The 12,228-nt window shown below is 37.0% G+C and overlaps 1 protein-coding gene across 1 annotated transcript; it reads left to right on the forward strand.

The window, feature by feature from the left end:
• LOC109726382 lies at positions 1,350–10,734 on the forward strand. Its single transcript, XM_020255933.1, has 7 exons — positions 1,350–1,686; positions 2,066–2,299; positions 2,423–2,528; positions 3,103–3,226; positions 3,314–4,060; positions 5,525–7,412; positions 9,846–10,734. Exons 2-7 carry the CDS (start codon positions 2,101–2,103, stop codon positions 10,262–10,264), a joined length of 3,483 nt encoding a protein of 1,160 aa, XP_020111522.1. The 5' UTR covers positions 1,350–1,686; positions 2,066–2,100; the 3' UTR covers positions 10,265–10,734.

A 12,228-nucleotide genomic window follows, 5' to 3' on the forward strand; every position in this document is an offset into this window, starting at 1 on the left:
CCAGAACACGGGGCGATCCCCGCCGCCGCGAAGGCGAGACCAAGGGTGAGCCCTAGGAGTGCGACGCAGAACTTGTCGGGGGTGAGATCGGAATAGGAGGGGGAGGAGGACGAAGAAGAGGAGGAGATGGGAGAGAAGAGGAAGGGGAGGAGGAGGAGGAGAGAGAGGAGTTTAGGGATGGGCGTTTTGGGAAGGGCCATGATTGGTGGGGGAAGGGGAGGGCGTTGTGGAGAAGGAGAAGGCGGAAGAAAAAAATGGAGAAGGGAAAAAAAGAGAGAGAAAGAAAAGGAATAAGGGTATTTTCGTCCGATGGCAAAAAATTCGGTCCGAATCTGCAAAACTGAAAAAGGTGACCCAGTTTTGCAAAAGCTAAAAACTTGTAGATTTTTTATGCAAATTGGCCTTAATAATTTTACAATAAAAAAATTATTATACTATATAAGATATTACTGTATATAATTTAGCTGTAATTTAATTTATAATCTTAATAAAACTTGGAATTAAACCTTGCAATAGCACTATTCCGCCAAAAAGGTAAAATAGTATATCCCAAGCTATTTTGGGATAACTTGAAATAGCAAAATTTGACCGGACTAAAATATTCTTGCCAAAAAATATTCCGTTTGACGAAATAGTGGGGATAATTTATATTATCCCGCTTTATCCCCAAATCAAACTAGCTGAGTTGTTGTAACTTGTAAGTAAATGTGTGTTTGATTCCATGTAAAACTATGAAATTTTTTTTTCAAGGAAAACAAATTTTATACTTTTTAGTGTTTAGTTTGTAGGAAAAAAAATAGTTTTCTATTTCGGTTGTTTGGTTGAAAGGAAAAAAAGGAAAAGTTGTAATAATATATATTTTGTCATATTTTACATATTATATATTATTAATATATAATAATTATAATAGTACAAATATTATTATTATAATTAATATTTATAAATAAAATATATTTAACATATATTATAAAATAGAAATGTAATATAATATATAATAGTATATATTTAATACTATAAATAAATTTCTGTATATTTATAAATAAAATATTATATAATAACATAATTTATAAGAGAGAGAGGAATTCACAGTCCACCGTGGACTCCCTCTCATGCGGTCCATAAGATGAAATGAACCTCGTAGACCACGCGTATTTTCGGATCAGTTTTTCACCGATCCAAACACACCCTAAATCAAAAAAGGAAAATATTGACGTGTCAATTTCTGAATCAACAATACTTGAGGGGTCTCCCTACATTTTTTACCCAAATTAAAAGCAGAAAACGAAAATAAAAAAAGAAAAAAAAAAGAAAAAAAGAAAAAAAAAACCACTCTCACGTTAGCAAAGCCAAGCTGTGAGCTCTACTGTGAGAGAAAGAGAGAGAGATAAATGAGAAGCTTTTGTTTTTTTTTTTTTTTCTCTTTCTCAGAGGAAGCGTAAGCTCTTAGCAAAAGCACTTCGAAAGGGATACCCTAACGATCTCCCCTTGCGAAATCCCCACTCGCTTCCCCCAAATGCTTCGAAACCCTCGAACCCTCCCCTCCCCGGAGCCTAGGGTTTGATCCGATCCCTCTCGTCGCGGCTCGATCTCGCTCTCCGTCTACCCCTCCCCCCAGATCGAAAGAAACGAGCCCGATCCGGCGATCCCTCGCGGATCCCGGGGCGTGGAATGGGAATTTAATGAGCGGTGAGTGGAATTAGAAGTTAATTGGGATGTTATGGTTCAAACTGGTAGCGAATTTGCTGATTTTGTTTGGTTTACTGGTTGTTTCTGGTGATTGTTGAGCACATTGGGTTGTTTAGCGTAGTAGATCACGAGAAACAGTGCAATCTCCCATTTTAGCTAATTATATCTTTAATTATCTTTAAATTTAGTGAGAACTTTCAAGTTCAAATTTTCGTAAATTTTCTCTGTCCAAATTGAAATTTTTTACTTGTTTTTTTTAAGTATTTTTGGGGCAATTGTTACAATGTAGCAATTTGCTAATCTTAGCATGAATCGCTGGAAGTTATCTTGATCTTGAGCGACGAATTAAATGTTTTACTGTTCAATTTACATGTTGCAGATTACTTTTAGGTGCTAGGATTGGATTTAGGAGAGATGCCGCCATCGCCCGCATTGAGGATATCTCCTGGGAGGGAGCATAGAGCAGAGTCTGCGCACAAGAGGGGGCGGAGCTTCGAGAGCAGTTTGCCTCTAAAAGCCAAAGATGATGACCTCCTATTGTTCGCAGAAATGCAGAACAGAGAGATGGATAACTTCTTGCTTCATACTTCGGATGATTTTGAGGACTCAATATGTAATTTCCGTCACTGCCCTCTATGTTGTCAATGATTTTGCCGTCATGCTTTACCTTTTGCTGCAGAATCTAATAGCTTACTTCAGCCTAATTACATTTGCATTTGTGATCGTTGTGTTTCAGCAAAATTGAGATACTTTTCAGATTATAAGCCAGTCACCACCGTTCCAGCTAAAGGAGAGAGCAGTGATCTCCTCAATGTAGATGGTGATAAAAATGACTATGATTGGTGAGTTTTCTTCATCATTACTGCTTTTCCTTTGCTTACTTTGTAGTTCATATGATGCTTGAAACCGGTAAAGTGTTGCATAAGTTTGACTGGTTCAACACTAAAGTTATGATGAATATAGTTTACAAGTCCTTTATTGCATTTGAATGGTTTAACAGGCTAGTTACTTGTATTTTTATTTATGGAAAAACGTCAAATACCACCCCTGTGGTTTCACACTTACTCACTTCAGTACCCTGTGGTTTAAAATGTATCACTATAGTACCCTGTGGTTTCGTTTTTTTTCTTTCCGTTATCCCCTCTGTTAATTTTTTCATTAAATCAGTGACAAAGTTAAAACCACAGGGTACTAAAGTAAAAATTTGGTAAATCACGGGATACTAAAGTGATTTAACGGAGAGTTAACGGAGGTGCTAACAGAAAGAGAAAAATAAAACCATAGGGTACTAAAGTGAGAAAGCACAAAACCACAAGGGTGGTATTTGAAGTTTACCCTTTATTTATTGTTCTTTAAATGTGCTAGTTATATCAAGAATTTGTTTAGATAAAGAGTCTGATTATTGCTGCATAACAGGCTATTAACTCCTCCTGATACTCCACTTTTCCCTTCATTGGATGATGAAGAACCTCAAAGGCTTAGTATGGCCCCTAGGGGCAGGCCACAGAGTCAACCTATATCTATCTCAAGGTCATCCACGGTAAGTGTCCATTTTCATGCCATTTATTCTTCTTTTTCCAAGTTGTTGAGAGTCTCTACAAATAATGCCCTTCTATTTTATTTGCAGTTAGAGAATACACGGACCCCTAGGACGAGTAGAGGCAGTGCCAGTCCACATAGACTAAGCCCATCTCCACGCTCTAGTAGTAGTGTAGTACAGTCGAGACCCTCTTCAGCTTCTCGCTCAAGCCCGCCTCCAGCTTTACGGTCATCAACACCGTCACGAAGGCCTTCCCCTCCTCCAGCTAAGCTGTCAACTCCCCCAACAAGGTCCTCAACTCCCACACTTCGGAGAATGAACAGTATTTCAAGCAGCCAACCATTTTCATCTGGAAAAAGGGGAGTCTCGCCTGTAAAAGCTAGTCGTGGGAATTCCGCTTCTCCAAAACTACGAGGATGGCAAACAAGTCTTCCTGGTTTTTCCTCAGAAACACCACCAAACCTTCGAACTTCTTTATCAGATCGGTCAGTGTCGCGTTCTAGAGGTGTGTCGCCTGCATCCACTGCTGGAGGTGATTCATATTCTAAATATAGAAGGCAGTCAATGTCACCAACTCCATCTAGAAGTGCGAGCTCATCACGTAGTCATGAACGAGACCTTTTCAGCTTGTCTGGTAAGGCTTCTGTAACGTCTTCTGGAGATGATGATGCAGACTCTATGCTCTCAGTAAGTATAGGGTTCTCCAGCAACCCTACCACAAGGAAGAGTGAATTAGCAATGAACAGCAGAACAATGGCATCGAAGAAACCATACAGATATCCTTCTGCATGTTCTGCCCCCAAAAGGTCTTTCGATTCTGCAATCCGACAAATGGTAAGGCTTCTATTAACGACTTACAAATATCCAATGTAACATTTCTAATAAGCTGTAGAATGCTTTCCCTATATAGATTGACTTCTCTTTACTTGCAGTTGATTAACAGAAACGTATTATTCCTAGTCTGCCTTTTTTTTGAGGACTAGCATTTATTGTAGTGGGTTGTTATCCCATATTTTTATGTAATATCATTGGCTTTAATGACTCCATTAAACTTGCATGATGGTGTTAGCTGTACAGCCACAAACCTTCTTTTGTACTATCACCATTCGATTGTAGTTGTTGAATATAAATATTAAAAGTACTGTTCTCTGCTAGCTTAAGCTATTGGAGATAAATGATTGTTTATATAATTTAACATGATATCAGAGTAGGAGATCCTAAGTTCGTGTCCTGTCAGGCTCCTAACATTATTAATTTTCTCCCATTTGATTTAAGTCCATATCTTGGGCCTATCAAAATAGTTTTAACCCAGACGTGAGGGAGAGCGTTGAATATGCATATTAAAAAAACACCGTTCTTTACTAGCTCAAAGCTGTTGGAGATAAACAGCTGTTTCATATAATTTAACAGTTGTATCAGCTCTCTCTCTCTCTCTCTCTCTCTCTCTCTCTCTCTCTCTCTCTCTCTCTCTTTTATCTTTTAACAGCTGCAATTAGAGAGCCATCCTATCTCTCTCTTTCTCTCTTTTATCTTTTAACAGCTGCATCCAGAGAGCCATCCTATCTTGCACCTAAAAATAGCACAACATATTATCAGACGCATTTATTTTTGCCATTCTCTAAATCGCTACTTACTGTCCATAGAGTTTGGTGTCATCTCATTCCAAACTGTCATATATTTTGTCAATCAATTTATCATTTCTTAAGTTTCATATATCCTAGTGTTACGGGAAGAATTAAAACAAAGGTGCTCTCAGAGGCCAGAACACTCCTAATATAATGTCAGTTTATTTTTTCTATTTTAACATTCCTAGGAGGGGGTTATCATATTCCATTTTTTTCATTGCTTCATTTTCATTATCTATTTTTTTATCTAATTGAAATAGCTAAAGGGGTTGTATCTTTCCTTTACTAAGACGATGCTTATCTTTATTACTTATATTAATCTGGAGAGTGAATGAAACTTTTTAGTGTTCTATGAAAGATTGTAGATTGGATAGTATATTACTATGGCAGAATCCGTATTGTCATGCTACATGAGTAGTTATGATTGATGAATTTTGGTTGTAAAATGAGATGCTGCAGATATCTCTTTTGCCATTTGAAGTATCACAATTGTAATTTCCTCTTTCTCCTCTTTTCTATAGAATATATGGCAGTCATTAGAAAAATGCATTTCATTGCATCTGTGATTTTGTAAATGTGCATTTCCTATTGTCGTTTGTGCCCTTTGGTAATTACCAAGCACCTTTTTCTTAGTAAACTACCTACATCAAATGTCATTTTTCTTTTCGCGTAGGATCAAAAGAGAGCTCCTCAAAATATGTTCAGACCACTTCTATCGAGTGTTCCCACCACCTCATTTTTGACCGGGAAAACGAATAGCATGCACCGGCCTATGTTCTCTAGGAACTCCTCACTAACAACTAGCAGTAATGCGAGCTCTGAGCATGGCACTAGTGTTGCTCCTTATACAGAGGACAGTGACCATGAACAGAATGATCTAGCTGGTGAATGGGAAAAAGGCAGAGAGGGTTCTGATATTCAAGAGGAAATATTTGTTTTTGACAGGGTCGACGAGTTAAATGAAGTTACAAATCACAATCATTCGTCAGAAAAGCTTAAAAGTGGCATTGAAATCTCTGAGGAAGACAACTCAAAAAGAATAGATCCCCAAAATCTAACAAAATCAACAGGTGACGCTGATCAGGCAGTTATTGAATCTGCTTCCCAATCTCCATATGCTGCTGACGGTGTTTCTGAAGTTGACTGTTGTGGAAGAATGGTGACTTGCATTAGATGTGGATTAGAGTTTCAGATCATGGAAGTGGATGCCAATGCCAATACAAATGTTTGTCAAGAATGTGCTGAAAGGGGTGGAACATTAGCTGCAGATCCTGGAGTCATTTTACTTGTTACTCGTAATGAAACATCTCAATTGGAAATTTCAACCGTACAAGAGCATTTGTGTGATGCAATTCAGCTTAAAACCAAAATCCCTGACTTGTTGATAAAGGATAGGAGTGAAGGTATGCTTGATAATCAAGAATTGCGAAGCAGTAATCCAACTGAAATGGTGATGAATAAGGCGGAAGACCTTTTGGAACAGAATTTGGTCAGCCATGTTGAAAATGAAAGTCTAGAAAGCCATTTTGATTTGGAAACTAATAGTCAGAGCGAGGTTATTGCTAATGAGCCTGACGGCAGCGATAAGCTACCAGAAGCTGGACCAAATATTCATTCAAATCTCAAGATTGATAATCCTGAAGCCACAGGCATATCACTACTATTGCAAAGGTCGAGCAGCAGTAAGTGGCCTGTTGTTCAAGGAAGGGCCTTTGCTTCTACAAATATTTCGTGTTCTGAGCCTTCATATGCACGGGATAACACAACTGCCATGAAACGCAGCATTGGACGGGACAGCTCTTCAGCTTCTTCTTCTGTTGATCTCGGTTCATCTAGACAAACAGGGGCATGCATTCAGCGCAATTTGAGTGACAGGAGAGTTGAAATCGACAAGGGAATGACTGATCATTTAAGTTATCAAGCTACTGGTTCAGGCTCAGAATTGTCAATCAACACCTCTCCTGCTCCACCTCACCCTGAACATGTAAGTAGTGAGGATTTTGGTTGCTTGGTTGACAATGAGGAAAATAAGGTCCCAAAAACAACATTGCCAAGAAATGAAGAACACGATGGTACAAAATTCTTGTCAGTTGAGCAAGCTGTTGATGATGAAGATACATCTGTCTGTGCAAATAGTTGCATGGATTTGGGTGCTTCACAAATATGTAGGCAACCAACTGCAGACAATTTAGTTACTGAAGATTGCAATTCATGCAGGACTGCAAATAAAGATCTCTACCAAGATGGCACAATGAGTAATTCATATATTGAGCTACCAAGTAATATGCCGGAATCTACTTTACCTGAGGAAAATCATATGATAAATACTGAAGGCAAAGATGAGGTCTCTGATGCTACCACCCATTGCACTTCTGTTGTCATTCTAGAACAGCACAATGACCAAATTAGTTTGGAAGACCAACAGATTGAGCATGAGGCCTTGGATGTTTTAAGTATTGTGGATGCCTTGCATGGAGATCACAATTCAGTAACAGCTGACCAGGATGTTTTGGCATTTGCAAGGGAAGCTGAAATAGCAGAACTTCCTCATCATGCCAATGGTATGGTATTTTGTCATGTGCATACTTTTTCTCTTTACCCAGCAATTGTTGTACAGTTCTTTCGTTGCTTAGCTCTGCTGTATATGTTGCCTCCAAACGGTCATTCCAATATTGTTGAATTCAGGAAAATAGGAAGTGAATCTGGGTAAATGATATTGACCTATCCCTAATAGGTGGGACTCTTAAGTAATTGTATTATTTGTTTAGAAGGAATAAGAAAAAAATGTAGCAGTATTCGACACTACTAGTAATTAATCGCCAACACTTACATGAGCCTGATGCAAGAGGCAGGTGGCATTTTCATGTTTTGGCAAATTGGCATTAGCACATCACAGTAATTAATATTATGCATTGGTGTAGCAAAATAATGAGTAGAATAATGTTGCTTTGTTGGACAACTTGTTATAACAAAGATAAAAAAGGAGAAACAGAATAGCTTGCCAATGCATGTGCATCCAATGTCATTTAGGAGAAAGATGCAGCACAGTTGGTTCTTGCTATTGATACCATATTTATAAGTCATACTTTGTTGATCTACTCGTAGATTCTGATTTCAAAATCAACAGTCATTGATCTTCACACCACCTTTACATGGCGTATTTCCGTCTCAACTAATTCATTCTCTGTTAGTGTGAGATACTGAACTTTACAAATAGAGATATTCCTGGACTCGTTACCATATCTCTGTTAAATTTGTTCTTCTCTATTATTTTTATGTGAAGGGACCAATGTTGAGCCCTAGTTAAGTATGATAAATTGAGTAGAAAATTGACAGAAGGTTCAAGAAAACATGAGTATTTTCATGACATATCTTCAGATTGTCTATTGGTGAGTACGTTCTAAATCAGTCTTTTAAGGTTGATGTTGATCTGGTTCAATTTTATCCTGGTAAACATGAACAAATTTTCATTTACTCTTTAGATTCATGTATTTTGGTAATCATTACCTGTAGTTCAACTCTTATGATTACTTGATAAAATAATGAGCTAGATCAAACAATGTTACATTAAGAAAATTATTGATTTAATAGTTGTATAGCTTGTCTCTTGTGGTGAAAAGTTGGTACTACAAATATCAGTTTTTTCCCTTATTCTTTGTAATCCATTCTGTTGTGCAACATATTGTATCCCTTAATATAGCCCACTAAAGAGAATCAGTTTTAGAAAGATGTGAGGTTTATTGATCCATATGATGGTGGTTCTACTGGTTGTTTTGATCATCCTATGTTGTCTAAAAGTTGATGATTTTTCGGAAATGTGGCAAATGGTATGATACACTGATGGAAACATGTGTGAAATTGGATTTTTTTTTTAATGTACTTTTACCATTGCTAATCTTCGTTTATGTTGGCCATTCTCTAATGTTCGTAAATTTCCTCTATTTATGAGTTTTCTGCTCGTATAGTCAATTAAAACCTTTTATAATCATACTGCCCAAATTATATGGGTAATCCTCCTTGTTCTCTTTTGCTCATTGTTGACCTTCTAATAAGCACGTGCATGGCCATTCTAAAATGAAAAAGGGATGTTAACAGCTAAATCCATTTTGTGGGAAGTGCTGTAAAGTAAACAAGGTGCTTTGGATGAATTTGATGCCCTATAGACTTATAGAAATAGTTGGCTGTGATGAATTCGTTTCGGCTAGTTGATTAGATTGAAGAATATTAAAGAGATAAGAGCCTAGGAGAGAAACTGGTTAAGGATAGTGGGAGTGACCTTTATGTCTTTGAGGGGTAGGGTATGGAGAACATGCGAGAGTGATGCTTTTATCCTTGTGTGAGAACATGGCTATTATATTTAATAAACAAGTAGTTCAAGTTGATTTATGAGGGGTAGGGGGTCAAAAATATGTGCAGGCAATGGGTGGAGAAATTTAATGATTGAAATAACTGAGGTCGTGCAAGAACATGGTGGAGGACAAGATTTAACAACTGACTCAATGGAATTTAATTTGGTGATCCATAATTGTGACGATGTTCCTTAACTTCTTGTTGGTTGGTGTGTCTCTCAAATGAAGTGTAGGTGGCGATTGAATGCTTCACACTGTTAATCTGCATGGAAACAATCTATCGTGCTTATGATTCTTGAAATCTGGTATGTTGGTAGTGACTCTGTACCACATCAATGCAGTTATGTGGGTGTGGGTGTGCTTGTGTGTAGTTTCCCAAGATCATTATGTGTACGGGACTCAAAATCCAATGAATGGTAAATGCAATGGTTACACTAACATTTCCTATGAATAGACTAATCAATCTAAAGTGAATGAGTGTAGCTTTCAGTGAGAGTTGGCTCTCCAGAGTCTCCAGGTTGTGAAAAGTATATAGTCCAGATACTGAAAAGAGATGCAATCGGCTTTTTTACTTTTTGCCGTATAATTTCTTACTGGTATGTTTTGAAGGTAAATTATCACTTTCTAACATTCTTCCCTCTACAGAAGAGGTGAGTGCTATTATCGAGGAGCCAAGGAGAGAAATGCAGAGAAGCTTCACATTAGAAGAAGCAACTGATATCGTACTATTCTGTAGTTCTATTGTTCATGATCTGGCCTACAAAGCTGCAGGTATTGCAATAGAAAAGGAGTTGCCGCTGCCTGAGGCTCCTCGTCCAACAGTCACTATTGTAGGAAATTCCACTTCCGGCATAAGGGATCTTCGAAAAGCATCGAATAAACGAGCGACGAATACACGAAAAGTTAAACAGAAAAAGTCGGAAGCTGATTGCAAATCTCCATTGAAAGAGTTGGCAGAGAATATAAAGAGCTCGACAATTACAGCTGCTGCTGAAGTTCCGAAGACTGTCGATAGTATGAAGCCCCCAAAGCTTGAATCCAAATGCAACTGTACGATTATGTAGGAGCCAGTTAATGAGTTAAGGAGTCTTTTTTTTTAATGCATGATCTTCTTGGATAATGAGGCTTAGAATTTTCAGCAAGGAATAATAAATTCGTTCCAAGCTCCGATTTATCGTAAAGATTTATGCCACAGTTCATCTTTTGGAGCAGTTCATGCTGTGCTGATGCTATTGTTTTGTTCAGAGGACACGGAGTGCGTCTTGAGCTTATATTCTTTTGTAAATTCTTTTTCTTTTTCTTTGTTAAGCTGTTGCTCATTAATGGCTTTACGGTTGTAATTTAAGCTTCCAATTTTTTCAAGTGGTTTGCATGAGTGTGCAAAGTGTACTCTAATATAGTAGTCTTTGTATTCTGTTTTTCTTTTATCTTTTTCTCTGGGTAATGGAGAGGGGTTGTCATCACCATCACCACCACCACCACCACCACCACCACCACTCCTGTATGCACAAATTTGATTTTGGGCACTTTTAAATGTCTCTGAGTGCCTGTTTGGCTATTGCTGGAGTTTCGATAGTTTTGTTTGCCAAGTTGTTCAAAGAAGCAGTGACAGCTTTTTCTAGCAGTTTTCCGAATGTGAAGCATAAGCTTTTGGCCGGAGCTCGTACTTTCAAGGTTAGAAAACTGATTTAGGTGTAATGTTTTGTTCGACGCATTGCTCCCAGGTTTTGCAGAGTTGTTTGCTGACTGCTCTGTGGAGAGGCTGTGAAGCATTTAGCTGATCCTGTCAGTCACCAAAACTTTTCTCGAAGTGTTACTAATTTGTGATTGTTGTTCGTAAATTGTTGTTGAGTGTTACCACTGGTTTGTGAATTTTTGTTGAAGTGCTATTACTTGCTTGTGAAGTGTTTGCACTGACCAGAATACCTCCTATTATGAAGTGTATGATGCTGTATGAATGATAGTGTGAGGAACTGGAGAGAGAGAGAGGACTTTTTTTCCAATAATCCTATAAAATATTATAATTGGCTAAATGATCCTATTAAAAAAATATTTGGCTAAATAACCTTTTTTTTATAGTGTAGGAGGCGCAGTGGAATTTTCTCTTAAAGGCGGGCTGCAAACGATTCACCGTCTTCCTAATTTTTTACAAAAGTGGTGAATCATTTACTTTATTCTTAAAAATTGTTTATTAAGATTTTTTACGTTGTTAAGATTGTATATGATTTGTTGAAATTTTTATATGATTTTTAGGATTATATGTGAGAAATAAAAAAAAAAAAAATGAGGTTGTTATGATTGTAAGTGGATTATTAGAATTTTTGTTTGATTGCTAGAATTGTATAGATAGATTATTAAGAACTTTTTTTGTTGTTAACATTGTATGTGATTTGTTAAAATTTTTTTATAGTTGTATAGGATTATATGGAAAATAAAAAAAAATAATAAAAGAGAAAGATAATGAATAATTCATCGCTTTTGTAGAAAATTAGAAAGGCTTTATCACGTTAAGAGAAAATTCCATCACGGCTCCTACATAATAAAAGAACGGTTAGTTTGCCAATTATTTTTTAATTCAGAGATATAAATTAAATAAATAAAGCCAATGTTTTATTTCAAAATGCTCTGCAGAACTTTCTTTCATACACTTCTCTCTCTTTTTTCTTCTTTTTTTTTTTTCCTTTAAAGTTGTGTATATGTTATATATATATACACATGTAGCTTGGTGCAGCATTTGATCTGAATCACATAACCCCAATAAAAAAGTACCTGTCAACAACCTTAGTAGATACATATTATAATTTATAAGAGCCAAAATAAAGGCTTCGTTCTATTCTATATTTAAAAAATGTACAAAATTAGGAAATAAAAATGACAATTGGATAATGTCCTTTAAAAATTATAATATAACAAAAAACAATTCAAACCCACTGTCCCTGGCGCAAGTGGCAAAAGGACTTGATAGTTGGTATCCGAGACCCAAGTTTGAATCCTAGTTGATTCACATTTCCAGCTAAGTTTATTTCTA

The sequence above is a fragment of the Ananas comosus genome, linkage group 21, assembly GCF_001540865.1.
Source record: "Ananas comosus cultivar F153 linkage group 21, ASM154086v1, whole genome shotgun sequence".
Taxonomy (NCBI): domain Eukaryota; kingdom Viridiplantae; phylum Streptophyta; class Magnoliopsida; order Poales; family Bromeliaceae; genus Ananas; species Ananas comosus.

Coding starts and splice junctions, on each gene's coding strand:
- LOC109726382 (XM_020255933.1), top strand. CDS start 2,101: ATGCCGCCATCGCCCGCATTGAGGATATCTCCTGGGAGGGAGCATAGA. Junction 2,529..3,102: donor GATAAAAATGACTATGATTG/GTGAGTTTTCTT, acceptor GCTGCATAACAG/GCTATTAACTCCTCCTGATA. Junction 7,413..9,845: donor ACTTCCTCATCATGCCAATG/GTATGGTATTTT, acceptor TTCCCTCTACAG/AAGAGGTGAGTGCTATTATC.